The sequence below is a fragment of the Limulus polyphemus genome, unplaced genomic scaffold (genome assembly GCF_000517525.1).
Source record: "Limulus polyphemus unplaced genomic scaffold, Limulus_polyphemus-2.1.2 Scaffold1632, whole genome shotgun sequence".
Taxonomy (NCBI): domain Eukaryota; kingdom Metazoa; phylum Arthropoda; class Merostomata; order Xiphosura; family Limulidae; genus Limulus; species Limulus polyphemus.
The window spans coordinates 173,675-199,299 of record NW_013667242.1 but is presented as its reverse complement, the minus strand read 5'-3'; the positions used below and the strand labels follow the sequence as shown (position 1 = coordinate 199,299).

General features: G+C 32.1%; 1 protein-coding gene across 1 annotated transcript in view; it reads right to left on the bottom strand.

Moving 5' to 3' along the window:
• The window catches only part of LOC106464372 (dynein heavy chain 10, axonemal-like), a 125,092-nt gene that overhangs the window by 50,344 nt on the left and 49,123 nt on the right, over positions 1 to 25,625 (bottom strand). Inside the window, 15 exon segments of the mRNA XM_013924509.2 lie at positions 985 to 1,131; positions 4,190 to 4,378; positions 5,188 to 5,475; positions 5,854 to 6,037; positions 7,970 to 8,070; positions 9,890 to 10,006; positions 10,947 to 11,237; positions 12,048 to 12,281; positions 13,857 to 13,979; positions 15,993 to 16,226; positions 17,260 to 17,416; positions 19,474 to 19,685; positions 23,538 to 23,569; positions 23,572 to 23,715; positions 25,321 to 25,423. Coding sequence (XP_013779963.2) covers positions 985 to 1,131; positions 4,190 to 4,378; positions 5,188 to 5,475; positions 5,854 to 6,037; positions 7,970 to 8,070; positions 9,890 to 10,006; positions 10,947 to 11,237; positions 12,048 to 12,281; positions 13,857 to 13,979; positions 15,993 to 16,226; positions 17,260 to 17,416; positions 19,474 to 19,685; positions 23,538 to 23,569; positions 23,572 to 23,715; positions 25,321 to 25,423 — 2,556 coding nt within the window.

Below are 25,625 nucleotides of genomic sequence, written 5' to 3'. Positions count from 1 at the left end.
ACGATACACTCAACTTCAACAATCGCGCTAAACAAACGCTATAACAACGAACATGCTCAATAATACTTCTGACTGCAGATCAAATACTCACTTTCTACACACACACATTACCTTCCTGCGTCACGTTGTCCCCCTCTTTTATATACCCGACTACCCTATATCTAGTAAATACTAGAGCATTCGCTAAAGTACAGGATAGTTCTAGAAACATGGCATCACAGTAGTCATGTGACTCGCTGATGCAACAATATATATTTCACACCTACAAAACTTTAACATTTTCTAAATTATACTTCATAACATTCTAAATCTAGTCAAGGTCATGTACTAAGTTTAGCCTAAGGTGTGACTTCTGCAACAGGGCCCAATCATGGTGACTATTTAATGTTTCAGAGAACAGTTTTATTGTATCCTATTTGACCCCGTGTATTAATGACTGTTTTACAACTGTCAAATAAAGCAGATACCTTGGATTCTTGTCTAAACGTTTCCTGATTAGTTAGCTCTACATAGAATGTGCACCGTGAAAGCAATTTGGTACTTTTATGGCAGTCTTGAAGTAACCTGCCAGTAAAGTTTTGTCTATTTTTAATTTTTTAGACGTTATTTGTGGTGATTATGTTAGTTATCCTTTCTTCATCTTTAAGTACAGTTTATTTTACTTTTCAACTAAAAATACCACAATTAAATAGTCTTTTTCAATAATAAGATCAGTATTTCTTTTGTCTAATTCAACAAATAAAATATTTACTGTGCTTCAGCTTCACATCAAAACTTGTCTGTTTTATTCTATCACTAAAAATCACCACTTCTGTCATTCCACATATTAGATTCTTTATTCTCCAGTTGTTGTGGAGATCAGGTGACTGTGTGCTAGCCTCGTCCTTGAATTATACAATCTGAAAGCTATAAAGTTCCATATCATCAATGAAAATGTAAACACACACACACACATAAAAAGTAAAATGTTTGTGTCATCCTCACTTCTCGTAATTCTGGAGATCCCCTCTTCAGTTCACCAGCCATCACCAAAACAGACTTCAATGCTCGAAGTCCAAAATCATAATGATGCTGTTTTGATAGCTGTTCCTTGGAAAGTTTGTACAGTACAGTCATCTTTTTGGCCAACATCTAAGTGTACACAATACATATGTCTAACTCAAAATTACAGAAATATGAATGAATAGTGAGATTATCTTAAAATTATATACTTAAGTTTCAAAGTAAATTGTACTTTTGAAAATTATTAACCTTACATGTAACAACTGACAATCCATCTTCGTAGATTAACAGTACTTAAAAATAACAATAAATTATGCAATCTTAATCATTATTATCATAAACCAGATATAAATTCAGCTTTAATTTTTAATTCATTGACTAGTGCATTGCTTAGTAAGTAATCTTCAAAAGAACCATAAAGTTGAAATATATATAGTGTACAAAAAAAAATAAAAAAAATACTAAATTTAAATTATGAAACATCTGGGGTACTCAGATGGTTACTGACTTTCTCTACTTTGACGTAAAGAGACCTCATTCTGACATAGTTTAAAACTGGAGTATTCAGGTGTTTACTGACTTTCTTCACTTTGGCCTAAAGAGACCTTGTTCTGACATAATTTAAAACTGGGGTACTCAGATGTTTACTGACTTTCTCCATTTATGGCCTAAAGAGACCTCATTCTGAAAATAGTTTAAAACTGGAGTATTCAGGTGTTTACTGACTTTCTTCACTTTGGCCTAAAGAGACCTTATTCTGACATAGTTTAAAACTGGGGTACTTAAATGTTTACTGACTTTCTCCATTTATGGCCTAAAGAGACCTTGTTCTGATATAGTGTAAAACTGGGGTACTCAGGTGTTTGCGGTATCAGTTTTGTTTCTCAGTGCAATCTTAAATGTATGTTATCTATTATAAGGCAAAAATCACTAACAGAATTTTCAAATAGTATGTACAGTAACCATACAAAAAAATAACATAAAAAGAAAAACAGATTTACATGTCTTTAACCAACACTGTTAAACTCAATATTAACAGCCATGAGTCCACATTAAGCTTAATATTAGTTATAAGTGTTCTTTGGCTCTAACCTTCACAGAGTAATGTTTCATGGGAAACTAATTAAAATTCACAATAACTTAACAATACTATACATTAATTTGAATAATTTTGAGGTACAAGGTAGGCTATAAACAATTCACTTATCAATTAAAATTTGTTTCAAAATATTCCCTAATTTTGAATATCAACAATAAAATAGAAATATATAATGGCTGAACATCGCAAATCAAGATTGAAAAATTAAATGTACAACAAAAACTAAAGAAATAAGAACACCTCATCAGAGGTTTTATGTGAATTGCATATGAAATATAAAGGAACCAAAACTAGATAATCAAAACAATAGGTTTTCCTTGAGCTTTTGAATGGAACAAGGGGTATATTAATGGGGTTCACAAACCCCTCCAACCACCATTATTAATGTTATTGTACATTTATTATCTTTGACGTAAGTTAATGTTAACTACGTTCATAGATGGCACCATGTCCTTACACCATAAAAAACTTTTATTAAATTTTCTACAAAACAACATATACACAATGTGGGGGGAAGGGCACACAAACATCTTATATATCTCAGAGAGTGCACTGGCACTCTCTATGGAGGACTGCAATGAAAAGAATGGGCTGCCACTATAGCAATAACACAAACTAAGTTGAAGTTTCTACTCCAACAGCCACCATAAGATTGATATGAAGGGCCGTTGCTTGAGTTATACCCACTTCCTATTTTGACATGTGAACTTTCAACTGTGGCCCATAAGACACTTCTGCAGCTAATGACTGTCAATTATTTAATCAAGTGAAACACTGTGAAAGGACATTAAGAGGTGGGTGTAAAAAGCAGGTAACAGAATGCACCTCTATCACCATTACTTTAGCTGCTACCTCTTCCTACAAAGTCACCTTGACCAGTGTGCATGTTTTAAGTATATATATATATATATATACACACACATATATATATATAGTTATTAAAGCTTATATAAAATTTTTGGTCAGGTGATAATGAATACTGTAATAATATGTTATGTTATAAATAAATTGTGTGAAAGTTAAGATTTTTGTTATTTATCACAGCATCCACCTACAAATTTTTTTAAGTTCATAACCAGGACAAAGGATGGGTACCTCAGCTTGTTTATAATAAAGCCTAAAAGGATATTCTGCAAATCAAGAAATTTTTACTTCGGCTTGAAGTTTTGTGAAATAAAAACTTTAAGTAATACTTTTTTACAAATGCATTTTACAAATTATTTGGACTACTGAATCGTTCAAATAAGTAGTTGAGTTTTAGATACAAACAGAATTAATGGGTAACCAGATCAATTGAACAAGGAAGACGTTGAACTTTTGAAATAGAGAAACATAATAATGATAACTTCCAATGAAGTTATAATAAAATGCTATAGTTTGTATACAACAGCAAATAGCCCACTTTTGAAAGAAAGTTTTACAGCATAAAACTTTTACTAACTGCTCAATGGAAAAACTAAAAACCAGAGGAGAAACAATAAACATTTAATATCCGTAACCCTTCTCTAAAGTTTTTCTTTAAGATGAACAATACATAAAACAATAAAACTCCATGTCAACTTTGTACCTAATGATATAAACTATACATATTACAGAAAACTTGTCATTAAGAGTAAAGTGTTTAAGATGTGAAATATCAAGAATGAAAAAGGTCAAAACTATGGGATATTCAAAACACAATTATATCTTTATAGATTAGGTACACATAAAGAATGAAAAGATCTAATGGAAAGACGGTGGAGGGCATCAGATCTTGTTTTCTGGTGTTTCTTCTATTGAAAGAAAGTCATTTTATCACAGTGTTGGCTGAATCAAAGACAAAATGAGGTGTAAAGCCGTCTTAATTATTTCAAACATTTTTCAAGTAGTTTTTCTATGTTCTGGTGTCCACAATTTGAGACAAAGAAATATTTATATATGCCATGCTCTGAATGGTTTCCAGATCTAATCAAGTATAAGAAAACCAAACAGGATATGGAGATTATATAATAACGTAAGAATAAATGTTTCACTGCAAATGTATTTTTCTTGTTATAATTAGTTGTACTTAACAAACACAGCAGCATATTCACTATTCTCAGTACTTACTTTAGCCAGCAAAAAGCCCTCAGAGAAAAGCATGATTTCACAGATTAGCTGGAGGTCAGGTACAATACAGACAACTGGACGAAACAAAGCCTTGACACTCTCAGGGAGCTCAGTTCTCCCCGCATACCCTGGATTCATGGTTATGAAGATACCAACTCTAGGGTCTAGGGATATTTCTTGGCCTTCAAACTGAAAATTTAAAATAAAGCAAGGATAGGAACACTTTGAAAATCAAGCAATATTTCATGAGCATGTAGACCATAACTAAACTTTGAGTCCCTTTTGTTTTTCAAATTGCATTGCTTGACGAGCTTACTGATCTGAGCACGTTTTGATTCTCATATGATTAAAAATATGAAATGATTTTTTATCAAAACAAGTAAATCAGGTTATGCACTGAGCTCTAAGAATAATAAACTATACATACATTTTCACTTATCTGTCTCAGATAGTAATTTTTAACTCGAATAAAAGTTGTTAAATAGCATGAAAATTCTTCAAATTAGAGATCATTGCTGTACTAACACTTAAATCAATTTATAAAGTGTTTTCCTCCTATGTGAGTTCACATTACCATTTGTTTAAAATGCATTGTTTATAATTTTCTTTGTGTGTACTTTAACTTGATTATGGGCCGTAGCAGTGATGAAAGTGCTGTAGACAGATTGGGATTTCTAATGCAGAACCTTGCTACAGAAGAGCAAACACCCTATCTTTTCAAATACATAAAATCAGTTTAAAGTTTTACAGCAAAAAGCTTTTACTAATCATTTAATGGAAATGCTAAGAACCCTAAATAGTCATAAATGGAAAAGATGCTTGTATACTACCAATATCATATACCTTTAAAGTTGAAGTGGAAGAAAAAACGTCAAAAATTACCCTATCAGTCATATATGTTTGTTTTCATAAACATATGTTTGAGAAGAACACCAACTTACGAATTTAATTCACTTCCATAGTCAAACAGATTTATAAACTCAAAAATAGTCACTTACATGGAATTTTTTGAGTTTCATGATAAGAGCATTTTGTATAGTCTTAAGCTGGGTAGAAATAACAGACAACACTGACACGTCTATGCGATTAAACTCATCAAAGCAGCCCCAGGCTCCACACTGGACAAGGCCAGAAAAGATTTTTCCCACAGCCTTGTAGTCCATACCTTCACCACAGTTGGTGACAACACACAGCAGACCCAAAGCTTTAGCTAGATCTTTGGTGGTTTCTGTCTTTCCTGTCCCTGCAGGTCCCGCAGGAGCTCCTCCTAGATACATGGAGAGTGCCTGAAAAGGAAGGAATGTAATAAAAGAATGTGCAAAGATGAAGAGTGTATACAGACATAATCAGTAATACCACTATCATAAAAACTTTATGTCACAGAAGTAAGCAGGTCAATTTAACAAGGAAAAAGCTGAGATTCTGAAATAGAAACACATAACAATAACTTCTAATTAAGTTATCATACAAAGTCAAAGTTGCTGAAAAGTACTACAACTAAGTAAACTTCTAAGGTGCAAAACTTATTTTAGTTTAACAGTTATGTTTTGATGGTTTAAAATATACCAACTAAATGATTTTATATTTTAAAAAATCAGACAAAATCAGAACCTCTTACTCAATCATCCATTTTCTTTCCACTTTATTATCAAGGAGTTTCTTACTTGAGTGATTGTCAGATAAATTCGATCAGTGAGAGGAGTAATCACCAATCGCCCATTCAACCCCATGTACTCATATCCATACTGAAACACTCCAGAACACTGGTGTACCATCAGTTCATCTGGGTCTTTCTTCCAGTAAAACCTCAACTGACTCTCCCATTCAAACTCCTGGGCATCCAGAATACTGCGAGTGAAAATTTCTTATTATAAAAAAAGTGTGCAAGACTAATCAACAAGAGTACGCAAAGGAGTTAAAATAAAAATGTAACAAGTTCTGAAGATTTGTTTTTTGTAAATATATCAAAAGAAAACTTGCTTCATCTTCTTAACCTCTTCACTGTCTTGTTGTGCTGAAAAGAAATTATTTCCTTTTTAGCTAATTTCAGGTTTTCATGTAAAGCTACAGAAACACAATCTGTGCATAGCTATCCCTAATTTTCAGCCAATAAATTAGAGGCAAAGGCTAGTGAGCAACTCCCACTGCTAACTCTTAAGAAACTGACAGTGAGATTTGACCTTCACTATTATAGCACATCTGTGACTCCAAAGGGTTACAAACCATTAACCCTTGGATTCACAGTCTAGGAATGCTAGCCATTAGATGATGCCTGGCTCTGCTTTTTTTTGGCATTTTACACCTGGGGAATCCTGAATGTTCACCCTTACAATAGGGGTTCCAGGCTGAAAAAGTCTGAGAACTCTTGACTTAAGGTGTTCAGCAAGAAATAATTAAAATCTAATACTTAAAAAAGAACAGGAACTGGGTGCAATGTGCAAATTGCAGGTTACTAACTAGTTCACCAACAATGAAATCTAAAATTTCTTCATACAGATAAGTAACTTCAAGCAAAACACATTTTTTACCTCTTGAAATTATTATGTGTTTGAGGAGTGAGATAAGAATGCACATAGAAGTACGAAAATAAGAGAATCCTGTACAATCCTTTGTGTACCATTTTGTTTGTGGGATGCCTGCTATGACCAGTGGTCTAGTAGTGACAATGAGCTGGTTGATGGATATACGCAAGATGTCATTCATTGACTAGTAACCTGACACTAAGTTTTTAAATCAATAAAATAAGACTATAGACAAGTCATGCATCAAAATATGTATTTGTGTATTTTTTGTCTTTTCCAAAAAATCAAAGTACTTCATGTTTACATCATGGTTTTAATTGATGCTAACACATGGCCATGATCTACAATAGGGAATGGGTTGTATATCATACTTGTTCAGCCAATGAGGTAATTGTAACATAGAGTAAAAATCAGAGAGAAAGCCTAAAATTTGTGGCTGTTTCATTATCTGCTCAGGACTTGGGATGCCACAGTGTTTTTAGCTAAACGTTTCACATGTTTGGACTTTCTATGTATTAAGCTAGAGTTGCCACATTGTCAAATTCTTCACATTGGCCCACTATAAAACCCTTTTATTGATGTGCAGAAGATTTTGTAATTTCTTTCAAAATCATTTCTTAGTTCTTTAATTTTACTTTCTTTTCTATCATTCCAGAATATTTTATCACTATTTCTTTTCTCCTTCACTGCACTGATGAGGCGTGAGTAATAGCTTATTTCAGAGATTAAGGATTTAAATTGCTATTAAAAGTTAAAAAAACACAATGCACTATCAGTTTGAACTTGCAGTGCATAGTATTCAAATTATATAAAAACAGGATGAATTAGAAGTAACTGGATAGAAACTAAATCTTCAGTTAGCTAAGCAAAATTTGAAAACATCTGATTTGGGTATTTCTTTCTTAATGGATGAAGAGTTCTTATGAAGTCTTCTTATTTGAGACTGATATAGGGTTCTTCTAGTCTTACAAGTAAAGTGATGATTGCCTGTATCTAGTATACAATAAAAATAAAATTTATTTCTACCAATCTCTATTCAAGTTTTTTCATTGTAGTTTATACCTACTTCTTTTCACTCCATCTCCCCACCCATGGATCAAGAAATTCAGTTAAACTGCATTTGAATTTGTTAATAGTTACTGTAATTATCAAGACATTTGCTTAGTAATATATTTAGCACAATATTAAAAGTGTTTACTTATTAATTAAAACCTTGTTCACCAAGTTAATGTCTTATACGTAGTGTATCATTTTTTACCTGTCTCGTACAAATCCATCAACAATATCCTTGGCATGAACATCTATAATGAGAACTGTGTTGAATTTCTTCCTGTCATTTTTAGATAGCTGCGATCTCACCTGCAAAATAAAAACTTTATGTTAAATATACAGAGGGTCATTTACATATTATGGAAATGCATAGAAATTAACTACCATTTTCCTGCAAATATCAGGAGATTACTAAAACTGGCCACATGATATATATATTTGTCCTGCATATAAAATCAAACTGTGCTGGGCAGGCTTGTAAAATTACTCCAAAACTTGACTGGTGACTGGTCCCATATAGCAAGATTGCTAAATGAGGTTGAGCCATAGGCCAAAAACATTTATAAGGGAATCTTCAAAGTTCTCCATGAAAAACTATTACAGCAAAGTGTTTAGAACATCAAAAGTCTTTAAAACCATTGCTCTAGCTAATCATGAGCAATGCCCTCATTTGTAAGGTGAAAACTATGGTTAAAAAACACAGCCCCTTAACAAGCCACTGTAATGGAGTTAAGCATTTCTTCTCATACCATTAACAAATCAACTAAAAAACGATTTGAATATGACAGAGGCTTAAAATTCAAAAGTTTACAAACCTTCAGACGTATAACAAAATTAATGATTGCTTTCATGAGTAAGAACAACCAAAGAAATCAGAATCACAGCAATCCCATTCAAAGCATGTAATTGTCAAGACTCCTGATGCAGCTCCAATGAATTTTTGTGTCTTTAATTTGCTTAATCATGCATTAAGAAGTCATAAACCTAAAACATTAACTCATTTATGGAAAGTATTACAAGGGATATGAGACAACACTGATCTCATGGAAATATTGATGCAAGGATAAAAGAATATATAGCATGAAAAACTGCTAAGAATAAGTCACTGAATAAGTTTAGAATAAAAAAACAGAGTCAGTGTATCAACTGTAGGCATCTAACCTGCCCACAGTTTGTTGGCAGAAGTGTACGCAAAAATGTAATTAAAAAGTAGTCTTGCAAGAGTTGGCAAACTAAATACTTATCAGTTTGTCAGGAAAAATAAAGAAGCCTTACCAAATTTGGCACTACAATGGATATACCCCCTGCACAGTTTAAATCAGTAGAACTTCTGATAACTTTTCTTTGTTACCCAACAACTGACTGAGAGCATGTAAATGATGTTCAGATTAGCATCTGGAATGATGCCTTGGAAGCTCATCCTTCTGTCCCTTCACCAATTGGTGGTGAGGACTGTATAATACTTATAAAGTTGGGAGTGTGGATCAAAATGAGTCTCACACTACAAAGGATTCATGTTTAGATACATATAATATGGCAAATATATTAAAAAAGGCTAGACATACATATAATGTGATGTTACCCATTGTTCTGAGGGAGTCCATTGGCTATTAGTCTTTTATTAGCATGATTATGTCAAATAATATAACTGGCTTCTATCGTAATGAATACAGGATTTAAAACTTTAGTGTAAATGCTTTACATGAGCACGAGTCTTCTTAATACTTTTTTTTCCAAACAAATTCTTCTTTATGACTAGAATTTATTTTTGTCTTTAAAGATAAATTGGTAATAATTTGTGTCAAATAAACCTTTGCATCACTAAAACTGGTTCTTGTCTTTGAAACAAAATTGTTAAAAACCTAGTTTATTAATCATTTTTACACTTAACCTCATCTTGAAAATTTAAGTAAATTTTTTGGATTCTCCAATTGTATAGAAATTCAGGGTTTGACATATATACATGTATATATAAATCTTGACCTTGCTAACACTTTTCAACACCACATGTTGTTGCTTTCTGTATTGGGAGGAGGGAGGTGTACTACATTGCAAAATATTTTGGCCTGGGTCCACCCACTAATACTACTACATGTACGAAAAAGAAAAAAAAAAGCTGTTGCTGTACCTTGAAGACGAGTTCATCAATTTGTGCATGGAGTTGTCGAGCATAGTCTTTCATAGCTGTTTTATTTCCTTTCTTGACTTTATCAAACACATATTCCACCTCTGCTGTCCACCAGACCTACCAAATAAGTAACAGATGTTGTTTTTAACAACTATATAAGATCAATATAACATAATTTAAATTCATAAGTCTCAGGTATATTATTTCTAGACTACAACTGTCTAACAATTTTCTGTGAGGACAGTATTTCAGTGACTAAGCAGAGGTGTTGCTGCATCTACATTGTATAAAAATCACACAAATGAAGGTAAAAATATTGTCCTCAAGGAAATTAACCAGGGAGTTGAACTCTTATGGAAGACTTCTCTGGTGTCTTTACAGCTTAAGTTCTTTACAAATTAATTTGAAAATGTATAGAACTAAATATGATATACTTTAAAACTTATTGCAAGGTTTGTTTGTTTGTTTGAAGTTAAGCACAAAGCTACACAATGGGCTATCTGTGCTCTACCCACCACAGGTATCGAAACCCGGTCTCTAGAGTTGTAAGTCTGCAGACATACCACTGTGCCACTGGGGGCCCTTATTGCAAGGAACAATTTACAAAAAGCAGATTGACGTATGCTACTACTTAACACCAAACTGAATAATGTATGTTTAGAAAAATACATCACCAACCCTAGCCAAATATAACCATTTACAGCAATAATAAACGCATATGGCAGAAAAGTTGTTTTAAACATTTTATAACATCAATGTCCACTAGTAGTTGCTGTTTACAACAATATATTTATTGAACACTTATTTTTAAGTATAAGAAACAATCTACCACAGTTCACAAACATGAAAGAAAAATGTGTTAACACATTTAAAAATCAGTCACTTATACATAACTTTAGGAACTGATTAGTTTCAATCTTTACTTCTTGTTTTTCTTCATTCACTTACACATTAATATTTATAGAAACATCCATAAAATGGTGTGATCACTTTTACATTCACTGTTTGAATTTATACAAGTTATAGTTTTTAAATAAGATTTTAACTATAACCTTACCTGGTTAGTTGCCAGACACACCATTCCCTGAAAGTCAAGCATCCAAGAGGTTCTTTGCTTCTCTGTCTTGCCATATTCATAAATAGCTTTTTTGGTAATAAACCTATTAGTAGCCCTCATTTCCTGAAGGACACCAGTCATCCATTCCTCGACACGACCAACAACCGGGACTGGTCGATGAAACGCCATCACTTCTCCCTCACTAGAAATCATGGCTGTTGCGGTAATGTCTTCGTCACCATGTGTCGTTTTCTCTTGCTCAAATTTCAGACTAGCTATGTTGTCAAACATCTGGTAAAACATTTAACATGAAAATTATTATTTTCTGTATTAGATCACACACTTGTTACTTTGGTAATTTTAAAGGTCATTCACTTTTGTATCCACATTAGCTTCAAAATTCTGTGTTATCAGGGATTAAGAAAAAATGAATGTCTTAATTGTCAGCTGAAAAACTTTTATATGAATAAAAATTATCATCATAGCTTTGAAGTCAAAAACACTGTTTGAATAATTGAAATTCACAATAGTACATAGGAAATCAAAAATGTTGGTAAGTCACATTAAAAACTGGTAATACTCTCGGACTTTTGACAGGTCTACCTGTCTTTACCCCTGATGAGGAGAGGTCATTTTTTTAAATGTCAGCAACTGAAATTCAAAGATATTCTTATGAGCTGACGTTTTGAATGGTTTTCAAGAGAAAAGTAATGTTAAAAGAGAGATGATTACGTTGTCATCGATCAGTCCTTGTTTTACATTACCTACCTTTATCACAAGTTCCTGCATATACATGTACTATTGATTAAAGAGAGGAGGTTGTCATACATCAGTATTTACTTTACAATACTTTTATCACAAGTTCCTGCACGTACATGTACTGACTGCTAAAAGAGAGGAGGTTAAGTTGTCATACATCAGTAATTGCTTTATTTAACCTTTACATCAATTGTTCCTGAATGCACATATACTAACTGCTAAAAGAGAGGAAGTTAAGAGGTTAAGTTGTCATAGTTTACATCACCTTTAGCAATTGTTCCTGTATGCATGTATAAAAGAGAGGAGGTTAAGTTTTCATAGATAAGTCTTTGCTTACATTACCTTTATCATATGTTCCTGCACACATGTGTACTGACTGCTACCTAAGATGGACAACAATTCTTCATCTGAAATAAAAAAGAACCGTGGGAAAGCATTTCGTTTTGAGTCAAGGTAATCATTTAGAGATTTCTGGCACAAGTCTAAGTTCTGGTTCAATTTCTGTAACTCCTCTAGTCTGCAAGGCATGTGGCATGACTCTTTGATGTTTGGTTTCTTAGCTGTATCTTGCATTATCTATTAAACCAAACACACTGTTGTAAGGAAGATATATAAGCTAGGTATTTGTTTAGATTTTAATATTATTGTTCAGATGAAAATTTTATTCCTTTTGAAACACCTTATCTTTATATTAACAATGATAGAAGAGTGATATTCTTGCATAAACCATTAACAGTACTATTCTGATTTATGTGCTACAACGAACTCTTAATATTATTATTAGTTTATTAAATAACACTGAGTAAAAGAAAGCAAAAGATCAGTTTATGAGAAATGTTTAAAGATATATGGCAAGGAATTCTGTAACTTCATAGTATCCTCCAAATACAGGAACTCTGAAAGTTATATATTTATACTCTAAACCCAATAGCCAACTGATCAAAAGTAACAGCAATACACATTTTTCAACATTTCATACACACTGTCTTTATTTTTGTTACACTTCATGCATGGGTTTCTAGAAGAAAACCAAAACATACTTAAAACAACACAAACATTTCATTAGTTACCAACATGAATAAGGAAGAATCAATCTAAACTTGCTTGAATACCAAATAACAAAATAATTACTTAAATTAAGTCTTATCACTATTGTTCTATCATATATTAGGACAAGACACACAGTAACCAACAGAAGAATTGAGTTTGATTAGACTTATGAAATCGCTCAAAAAACAACAACAACATTAAAACACTGTTAATAAATATCTGAAGGGTTTGTTTTGAATTTCGTGCAAAGCTACATGAGGGCTATCTGCACTAGTCGTCCCTAATTTAGCAGTGTAAGGCTAGAGAGAAGGCAGCCAGTCATCATCACTACCCACCGCCAACTCTTGGGCTAGTTTTATACCAACGAATAGTGGGATTGACCGTCACATTATAACACCCCCATGGTGAGCATGTTTGGTGTGACGGGGACTCGAATCCGCGATCCTCAGATTGCGAGTCGAGCACCCTAACCACATGGCCATGCCGGGCCCATATCTGAAGGGACTTCTACTTTTGGTACTAGTTAGCCAAATGCAAATGGAGCACTTAAAAATAACTGAAATTCTAGGATATATATATATATAGAGAGAGAGAGAGAGAGAAAGAACTCATTGGCTATATCACACTGCTTCTTTTAGCTTTTTAAAACAATATTTCAAATTTTTGTCTGAATATTCAGAGCCTGGTAGTTTCTTCTCTCCAAGATCTGCACACGGAAAATGATCAAACAGATTTAAGCAGACAAACACCTTTGAAAAAATTTTGTTGTTTGTTATTGAAACCTGATCAATAGTGTTAAAAGCCCTCAGACTTATCACTTATCCATCAAGGGGGGCACTTTAAAAAATGCTTGCAAAATATATATACATATATACTGGTACAAGCACATGGGAATAGCACAGAGCAAAAGTGTACATTAATGTAGACATATGTACATAATCACACAACTACTAGAAAGAAGATGGTATTTATGTATGCAAGGAAGAACAAACATTATGCAAGACAAGTTTTCCAGTATTAGCCAAGTGTGAAAATTTGGAAAAATACATGGTAACTGTAAAATAAAATTAATCTTATTGTTTGAAAATACAAATAACTAACACTTCTGAACTTTTTGTCTATGCTATCAAACTTTTTGGCTTCATCAGGTAACTGAGAGCAAATGTCCCCTCCAATAAAAATACTTTCCAGGTACATCCACTTCCTCTGAACTACCATCCAAACCTGTACATAAAAACAATCATTTTTAGACAGCAGATACTTAACATATATTTACAGTTATTCATGACCTGAAACTACACACTTTACTCAACCTTTAGTAGTAGTAGTATATATAATGCTACACCCATCTAGATCTGTAAATAGAAGTACTTTAATCATTACATTAGACAGGGATGTTTTGAGAAATTTGATTATACAGACACCTTTTTCAGACAGGAGTAAAATAACAAATTCTCACATTTTTCAAAAAATATGATGAGGTGGTTATAATACATATACAGAGCAATTTAGAGCTTCTGGTGCATCTGTATATACCATATGTTGTCAAAGCAGTATCTGAATTCTTAGGACTGTATATCACAGAAGAATTACCAGGTTTCTTGGTATTATATGTCACATAAGGATTATTTAACTTAATAAAAATATATGGCTAGTCTCATTCTTAGAACTTTGTAAAAAAATCTTTGTTTATTAAAAAAAAAGTGAGTTTCTTAAGATTGAGCACTTACACAAGTGCCAATGAATTTAAAAAATTTAATGACAGGTTAATAAATTTAATTTCAACTCACTGATAATTACAAAATAATTTAACATAAACTTTTGGTAATTATCATGGAAAATTACATTTAAAACGAAAAAAATAACAACAGCAAATATTTGTGACAAATGTAAATACACGTGTAAAATTTTATACACTTTGTATAGTTTCAAATTTAACAATACAAAAACGGACTATATCTACAAAGTGTTTTAATTAAATCAAACAGGTCCTTAGAAAAGTTGGTTTTAGGAGAACCAAACGATTATACTCTTTCAAGTGGAGCTTTTAGTTGGGAAAATTAAGGATTTAAAAAATAAAAACATAAGTAAAATGATACCAGCCCAAGACAACGTACTTAAAACACTGTAATATACTATGTCGATCAATGAACTATAGAAATTTGAAGCAGCCTCAAAGACAGCTTACCCTTTATCTGCACTAGCCTTTGAATCATGATATAAACTATTTTGTATAATAAGTCTGTTAGCTGTGTCTTTTCTTTCTGCAAATGTTTGACATTCGACTGCATATCCATTATAGCATAATTTTGTTATATTCCACATAAAATGAACACTGTAAATGTGTTAAAATAGTATAAGATGGAGTGGATGTTATAGTTATGAAAGTTTTCATATTCACAAACAGTTTTTTCTGAGCTTAAGTAAATGTTTAGATGATTTGATACAATTTAATTCCTTCAAGTAATCTTAATTAAATAAAATTTCTCATTCAAACCCCAATGAAACATTGATATATTAGGTGAAGAAAAACTAGAGGACAATTCTCACTTCAACCATTATTTCCTGCAACAGAAGCCTCCTGATCAGAGCAAACAAGAACCCACAAGAAACCATTGTTTGTTGATTGCTCTGAAGCTAATGTGATATTCATGGTCATCAAAACATGTTTACTTCAGGCAAACTGGAAATCAAAGTATAGATTTTAATATGGTGACAAAATACTGTATATCGAGTTAAGAGTATTTTAAGGCCCGGCCTTATTTTTTAAAGAAGTCTTGATCTAAAGAATTTGTACTATCTGAACTAAAGTACAAACATTGTTTTTCTCAAACATCTCTTAACTTTGGCTATTTAATCACCTACAAAACTCACAAAAACAGATTAACCCTTTGGATGCTATAGTCAGATTTGACATTTATAGCCATTTGGTGCAACAAGCAGATTTACCTCACGGTGTCACAAAAACATTTCCTCATAGTGCAACAATCGGGATACTCATACATCCTTGAATTTCCTGCCTTAATACCACCCATGTGTATATTGCCAAGCAAAAGTGCAACTAGAGGATTTTGATATTGAAAATGTACTAACAAAAATCAAATTCTAAATTTCATATTTTAGTGGATAAATGACTTTTTGAGAACCCAGCCAAAATTTAATTAGGCACTCAAAGGGTTAAGTATCTTATGCACAATCTGTTCACTACTAGCTAAAAGCCAAGTTATTAAAACTTACTTCCAAGACTTCACTGATGTGTGACAGTGCTCGTTCCCATTCTTGTACAACTTTTAGAAAAGGTCCAACAAATCGAGATGCTGACATACTTTGTAGGTTCATACCATTATCATCCAATGCTTGCAACACATCATCAACAGCAGAGAGGATGAAACCTCTCTCTTCCGTGCCTTTCATATATTTAACAATCTCAAATTTCATACTGTCCCAAATTTCTTGAACTTCTTGCACTCCCTTTAAAAAAGATTACCATAAAACTTAATATTATCTTAATTATTCAAAATTGGTATCAACTCTCTCCCTACAGAAGACCTTTCAATCTATTTAAGAGTCAGATTCAGTCTAATATACAATCTAATTCGATATAACTTGTCAAATTTGCTACAAATACACATCTGATAACAACTGAAATTCTATGAAAATAGAACTTTTTAATTAATTCTAACACTTTAGTTACTCTAAACAGGATTATAAAGTTTTAAAAGGTTTACTACAAGATTCTCTTTAATTTTAAATTCTTTAATAATCCAAAGTAAGTTTTCTACTGATAAAATGGAGATTGGATATAATAGAATTATTTTACAGATACATTTACAAGTTTAGTGAATAACTTTGAAGCTGCTTATTACCAGAAATACACACACCTCACGGGTTCATTCACTATCTTAAAAATAGGCATAAAATACCCATTAGTTCTGTAAGCTTGGGGATGCTGCCAAGTTTATTTAATGTAATAGTTGTCTATATGGAATAGAAATTTTTAAAGTTCAAACTAATTAGATTAAAAATTTAATTACTCTTATAGCAAAGCTATTCTCTTTAATTTTAAATTCTTTAATAATCCAAAGTAATTTTTTTACTGATAACATGGAGATTGGACATAATAGAAGTATTTTACAGATACATTTACAAGTTTAGTGCACCAGTTTGAAGATAAAAAAAATTAATGTAATTTTAAGGGATTGGACATTATTGAGTTCAATGGATGTTGGCTCAAATATAGTTTCTAAGCTTTTTATGGTATTATAACATGATGTTATTTGGATCTTAGTGTTGTGTAACCCCTTCAGTAAATGATGTGAAGGTTGACATAATTCAACTATACTTTCATTAAAATATGTAATTCTAATTGTTTAATTTAATTAATTTGGATTATTGTGAAAGGTGCTGAATTATACTGAAATATTACCTACAACATTACAATTAGTTGTCATTAAAAATAAATGATATACATAAACAGATTAAATCATACAAATTAAAAACTTACCTTTTCAATACTAAGCTCCTTTGAAGCACTACCCACAATCTCTCCAATGGTTTCAGAGAAACGATGAAGTTCCATTGCAAACAAGTTACCTAACGTAAACTTTTCGGGATGCATGTCAAATTTCATACCAGTTTTGTCCATCAGCTGTTTCCAATGTCTAATTAAAAAGTAAGAACTACAGGTATAACTATTTCATGTCTTAATGGGTGGAGTAGATACTTAGGCAAATAAAAATCCTTAGAATACTACAAGTAAATATACCAGTTTTGTCCATCAGCTGTTTCCAATGTCTAATTAAAAAGTAAGAACTATAGATATAACTATTTCATGTCTTAATGGGTGGAGTAGATACTTAGGCAAATAAAAATCCTTAGGATACTACAAGTAAAAATATTTTAATAACCATTTTAAAACCTAAGTTAATTGACAACAAAAAAGAACAAAAAAAGGCAATTAAATATAGTCATAGTTTCTGTTATGCAAAAATATTACACACAAAATAGATAGTTACACTGACCTATATTCATCTACTAGTATTATATAATAAGCTAGGTATACACTGACCTATATTCATCTGTTACTATTATATAGTAAGCAACGTACACTGACCTACATTCATTTGCTAGTATGTAAAAATTAATATTTTTTATTTACATTTCTACACAGGTTTACAAGTTAATATTTTACTGTGGTTGCATACCAATATTTATTGCTATGAAATCTGTTTTTACAGAGTCAGCTTTAGGTATTCTGTCACATTAGACCATATTTTACTATGGTTGTACGACAATATTTATTGCTATGAAATCTGTTTTTACAGTCAGCTTTAGGTGTTCTGTCACATTAGACCATCTTTTACTGTGGTTGCACACCAATATTTATTGCTATGAAATCTGTTTTTACAGTCAGCTTTAGGTATTCTGTCACATTAGACCATATCTTACTATGGTTGCACACCAATATTTATTGCTATGAAATCTGTTTTTACAGTCAGCTTTAGGTATTCTGTCACATTAGACCATATCTTACTATGGTTGTACGACAATATTTATTGCTATGAAATCTGTTTTTACAGTCAGCTTTACGTATTCTGCCACATTAGACCATATCTTACTATGGTTGTACGACAATATTTATTGCTATGAAATCTGTTTTTACAGTCAGCTTTAGGTATTCTGTCACATTAGACCATCTTTTACTGTGGTTGCACACCAATATTTATTGCTATGAAATCTGTTTTTACAGTCAGCTTTACGTATTCTGTCACATTAGACCATATCTTACTATGGTTGTACGACAATATTTATTGCTATGAAATCTGTTTTTACAGTCAGCTTTACATATTCTGCCACATTAGACCATATCTTACTATGGTTGTACGACAATATTTATTGCTATGAAATCTGTTTTTACAGTCAGCTTTAGGTATTCTGTCACATTAGACCATATTTTACTATGGTTGTACGACAATATTTATTGCTAAGAAACCTGTTTTTATAGCACCAGATTTAGGTATTTTTCCACACTAGGCAAGATCCTAAAATGCTATCTCAGGTAGAACCCCAGCACCATTATCATCATAAATAAATATATATATGTATAAATTCAAAACTCTATTTAAAAAAACAAAAACCTTCGCACTTTCCGCTCATTATGACTTTCGAATAACGACCAGAAGTGCGAAGGAATTTTGTTGTTTTTTAAATAGTTTTGAATATATATTAAGCTTATTATTGTTTTATAGTGCTGATCTTGATTGCCTACTGATAATTAATGTAATTGATATAATAGTTTTGAAGCTATACCTCTTATTATTATTATATATATATATAATACTGCATGCCCATAATGTCACAATCTACAGTAAACTTTTACTTTAGTAGTCCTACCTGCATCTTACTTTGAAGTATTTAGATTTAAAAGAACTCAATATTTCTTGACTATTTTTTAGCTTCAAAGGTGTGAAGTAATTCTAGTTTCTTGGTTTTTAGTAGAAGCTTATTTTATATTTAAATGAATTATCTTACATTATCTGTGTCATTAAAACACAGAAAAGGATGTAAAGTGAGTGTAAGACACCCAAATCTATCAAAAGTAAAACTGAAATAAAACTTTTATTGATTATTGTTTTACCACCTAATTACTAAATCAGGTCTGTGTTTTTTTATCATCCTAAAATACTGTTAAAAACACAGGGATATTTCTTATATGTACCTTGGCCTTACTGCCTCATGTTTCAAGTCCACATACAGTGGAATAGTATTACGGAACTCTCGTAATTTCTCTTCTAAAATCCGCCCCATTGGCATTTGTTTCACCTCCTTAGGAAGCCTCCGCAGCTCTCTCAGGAATCCTTCTGATCCATCAATTAGTGCTTGGGGATCCAGTTGTGACCAAAGTAGCTGTGACCATTCTTCTTTAGCAGTCTGAAATAGTTAGACCGTACAAAATGGGTAATATTATTAGACAACTGTTATAATGGTGTAAAAGCTTTGACAGGGGTTTAGGTTAAGAGATTCTAATATTGTAAGTTTAGTAATTCTACCATAACTGAAGAAAACATGATTTTTGTTAATTACATCACGAAAACAGATCCCAGATTTAAACTTTTAACAAGTACATTAACCATTAATTAGCCCATGACTGGTTGTAATGATTATGAATGACTGCTACGGTCTGCAGCATGACACATCTTCCATCTTTGATGACATACGAACAAATCTAGTCAACATTATGGCTTTAACTATGTGAGGGGGGGAGGCGTAACTACAGAATTAGATATGTTTTTCATAATATGAAACTTGTTAAACATTTTATGAAACAAAAATTTTGTGCCAAGAAAACTTATAAACCATGAGCAAGTAAATTATAGAGAAAATAAATGATAAAAATGGTATTATTAACCATTAATAACAGTAAAATTATGGGGGAAGGAAAAATACCATCATCTACTGTTAAATTATTATTAACATCTTTGAGATTGAAATTTGAACTGTAACAAAATAAACTATGTGGTACTGATAGCACATAAGCAAATAATTTTATGCATGGTACTTTACCATGTGCCATCTATGCCTTTTTTAACATTTTTCTTGTTACTTAAGGGATAAGTGATAAGATACACAGTACAAACACAATATTTTAGCTAGTATAGGTTATAATGTGTTGCAGCTTTTAAAGTAAAGACACACTGACATGTTATCTTCATAAGGACTAACTTTGCTTAAAAAAAGGTATTGAATAAACAAGTGTACAAATGTATAAATACAGAGATAGAACATTACTAAGTGTCACAGTGTGGCTAGTCATGTTCTATCGGTTCCATAGTATCTCAGCACTTTGATAGAGCCAACCCTGGATCTCTTACGAGTTAAATGAATAAGGGGGTCCCTATATATACACCTATTTTAAATGAGCAACTGTTTAATGCATTTAAGAATGATTCATTTCATCCTCTGAATATCTGTGTTACCCATTAAGCTTTAATCACTTAAATAATGCTAATGACCTGACAATACTGTTTCCAAGGGCTATAAAAAATTCATTTTTTATTACAATAATCATGTGGTATGATGATAAGTTAGTGAAGGTTTTACCTGCTATATATATATATATCCGTGACAATAATAAGGATATTTAGATAGCAATTTATACAATTGTTTGCTCCGAGTCATGTTCTTATAAATTAGATGTGTTCTAATTACTCCAGGTCAATCTTTTTTAGTTATTTACATAACATTGAGTTATAGTTACAAGATAAACAGTATATAGTATATAATATCTGGAACATAAGGAAAATCTTTAAGAGTGGTGCTAATGAACAGTTATCTCTGTTAACATATTACTGGTTGTTACTCTCAGTTTATACATACATTCCTTATCTCTATGTATGGTATCTGATGTAAGTCTAAGGATACATATATTCCTTATCTCTATGTATAGCATCTCATGTAAGTCTAAGGATACATACATTCCTTATCTCTATGTATAGCATCTGATGTAAGTCTAAGAATACATACATTCATTATCTCTATGTATGGTGTCTGATGTAAGTCTAAGGATACATACATTCCTTATCTTTATGTATAGCATCTGATGTAAGTCTAAGGATACATACATTCCTTATCTCTATGTATAGCATCTGATGTAAGTCTAAGGATACATACATTCCTTATCTCTATGTATGGCATCTGATGTAATTCTATGGATATATACATTCCTTATCTCTATGTATAGCATCTGATGTAAGTCTAAGGATGCATACATTCCTTATCTCTATGTATGGCATCTGATGTAATTCTAAGGATACATACATTCCTTATCTACATGTATAGCATCTGATGTAAGTCTAAGGCCAAAATGTTATGCATTAAAATAAAGTTATTGAGTGCGTTCGAAACCAAATGTATATTTTACTTTTCATTCCTTTAAAATTTATTTTTACACCATGTCAGTTTCCACACTGAGAAGAACATTCTCTAAGCTGTATAATTGTGCAAGACATAGTTTACAAGTTGTTTAGTACTGCTACTTACGTATAAAATATCAGGCAATATATCCCGTTAAATGTACCGAGACATACCTACAAGAAAATTACTTGATAATACAAAAGGTTATACATAAATGTGACATTAAAACTGAACTATTAACACAATAAAGATATTACATCACAATATATAAGGTGAAAATTAATGAAAGGAGTAAAACTCAAGATTAACTGTATTTAAATACACATGTAGTAATATTACAGGGATGGCAGCAAAGAGAAGTTGAATTGACTGAAAACTCTCAGGGAGGAGATATATGGGAGATGAACAGTTTTTACACTCTGAAATGGAAACAGAGCCATTATCTAGAGCCTATTGCTCAGAGAACTGTGTTGTTAAAAGATAATATACATCAACTAAGTTATTCATGAGGCCCGGCATGGCCAGGTGGTTAGGGTGCTCGACTCGTAATCTGAGGGTTGCGGGTTCGAATCCCTGTCACACCAAACATGCCAACCTCCTCCTTTGCCTGGTCCCAAGTCTAGGATGAGAAAGGAGGAGGGTTGGGCGTGGGGCTAGCAACTCCACCCCATAAAAACCAACCTGCTACAAGTAACTGCAACAACAACTTCCGTTGGCGAGGTGTTGTTGCGGCCCTATGCTCCACTGGGAGTTTACAGGAATAAAAAAAAAAAGTTATTCATGAAGCAATACTTTGGTTCATGAGATGCAATAAACAGAACTGAGACTCAAGATCTCAGCTTTCAGTATTCTTTATTCTAAATCCAATGGGCAGATTTTCATTGCCCCAGCCTACTACCCCCACCCCTTTTGCAAGTAACACAGACTTGTTACAGTCAAAGTGTTCCATTTAGTAAATTAAAGGTACAACAGCAGTCAATATCACTAGGCACTACTGAAGTAATGATGTATATTTATATTAAAATACTATTAGATCTAGGCTAGGACTTTTGGAGTTGGCTGTATTATTGACATTAAGACCATACAGGCTTACTAAGCATACAGTCTGGTAAGCTTCCTTAGTGCCTAACCTTACTTTGCTTATGATAACATATTTGTTAATGTTAACTTTAGACTGTTTAGTTTTACAACTTACAACTAAGTTACATCTTTACAGGGTAAGTCACTCATAAGTTTAGGCCTATTACAGACAAAACAAAGTGAATCTAGATCGAGTTTGATTACTTTCATGGTTGTGTATGGGAATTACTTTGAAAGGATCATCGTTAATTGGCACATAAACTGTGCATAAAACACTTACAAAAATCTCACATGTTCAACAACAACTCATGTTCACAATGACATGATACATATTTCTCTTCGGAAAACTTCTGATCAATAACATTATTAATATATACATGCTGGCCTTCAATATTTCTAAGTTTTTCCAAAGTTATATATATCGATAAATGTTCGTTTGAATATTTCAAAGTAAGCATACATTGCAGTAGCCGTTCATCCAATAGTTTTGAGTATTGAAATTAAGAAGTCCAATTTTGTATTTTACCAATTTAATATTTTTTGATTGACGGAAATCCGTCCTGAGACAGAACTCTGCTTTCACTAATATCAGATACACTTTGATGTTATAAATATTTTAACAAGAAAGAACTACTATTTGATAATTGAAGCTATAAATAGAAATGTACTCAGAAGAACAAAAGGAAGAGTAATAAAAATGAGCAATATAACATTAATTCATCACATCTCAGATAAGACAAACAAATTTCAAAATAAAACTTAGAAAAGCTGGTAAGCTTTTATTCAAACCTTCTGTGCCTTGTAAATAGCATAAATCTGAGTAAACTCTCCATATCTCTCTGCATTTGGTGAAGCTCAGGAAATGGAGTGACAGGAAGATCAAACAATCGTTCAGCATTAACCAGTTGTTGTCTTCTGGACCCAACCACTTTCAGTTTCTCTTGAAAACTATTTAAAACTTGTAAACCTACAATATAACAACATAATTTTATATGGTAAATAAAAAACATTAAAGTATATAACCGAGAATTATCAGGTTATTACAAAAGACTTTCAACGTCACATGTCAAAGGCTACAAAAAAATCTGGAAACATAATTTCTAACTATCTTCTACACTTTTTTAATATTGTTTATTATTTGAAATCAAATAAATAAAAAAAAACGTTTCATAACAAGAATTCTATTTACACAGAACACCATAAGTTAATTGCACTTTATTAGAATGATGTTCCAGGCCTAGTGCTAAGCTTAATGGGCCTAATTATGCACTACTGACCAACATCACAATTTTTAATGTAAGAAACGTGTGTAAAGTCTACCTAAGATCATAAATCTTAACAGACTTTCCAAAACTCTCCACTATACATGGATGTCTTCTTCTTGATAGGAATTTAGGTTTAAAGAACTTTTAAGCTTTAACAAAATAAAGCTTGAAAGCTAACCTGGAGCATTCAGAAACTGTTGTTTCTCTTCACCCTTCATGGGTGTCAACTCTCAAGACCACATTTATGCAGATCAAGAGAACAACAAACCCATGTAGATACAGCAGAAGATTTGACAGGTGTGAAGTTAAATGAGTTTAGTGTGATTCTAGTTTCTTTGGTCATCTTTCTCAGGAAAATAGCCATTAATTTTGAGGTGTTACTAGAAAACTTGTGTTTGTCTGGTTTAAATTAAATCCAAATTCACATTTATTATGTTTGTAACAGTACCAGGAGAACCACTGAGCTATGTAGCAAAGATTTCATGGAGAACAATGAAGGCTTCCTTTTTTTTAATGGCTCTGGGTTATTTAGTAATTTTGTTATGAAAATATTCTTCTTTAGAAAACGCTGTGCATATTCTTCCTACCACAAGTCTACCTGTGTTGGCATTGCTCTTAACTACTACATGTGTCACCTGTGGTACCACAGTGTGCATCTGTGGTGGCATGGCACTGTTTAGCTAGGGCAAACTGTTCTTACAAAGATTACCTCTCTGTAAATATACTGTAAAACCATTCATGTGATATAATAACACAAATTAATTTTATACAAAAATACTTATAATACACAGCCAATTTGTTGTTTGGACTAATCTTGGATCTACTTGTACTAATACATTGGTCAAAGTTTTGATTTTTATACGACAGTATATTTTCATTTGAATTGTTCAATTTTGCTTTGATAAACGTTTTCAAACATTTTTCACTGGTGAATATTGAAGAGCTTGAAGAAACAAAAACAGCTATGTTACAAGAAATGTTCAAAAGAAACAATCACACTCAAAAACGCTAACAGGTCTACTGTGAATTTTTACACATATTATTAGTGAAGAGCTGATTAGAATACAGAGCAGTGAAGCATTATCTACAAACATTTGTTTCTGTTGTTTAAATTACTAATGACAAAACCATTTCTCTAGAATACTGTTATAGCTCAATTGTAAAAACTGAATTCTTAAACAGAGGTGGAATTGGAAAAATGCTATTAAACTTGTGTGAACAACAACAACAACTGACTACTGACTGTCTAAATAACTACACATTAATATATAAGTTTTTATTTATGTAAGGGTTTAATACGTTATTACCTTTCTCTAGGTTATCTCCAACAGCTCCAGGACCTTCATTAATAAATGTGTTAAATAAGTTCTGAACCTCTTGAGAAAAGTCTTTAACTTCCATTTCTGTTGTCTGAGAAAGATAAAAGAAAATTTTTTAAACAGAAGTAAAACTGATACATATACAAAGCAACATGTTCTTAATAAATATAAACCAGAACAATTATAAAACTTTAATACTGTTGCGTCAGCAGTCACATGACTACAGTGCCGCAACGTTTCTAGAACTATCATGTACTTTGACGAATGTTCAAGTTCTTATAAGAGGGGACAAC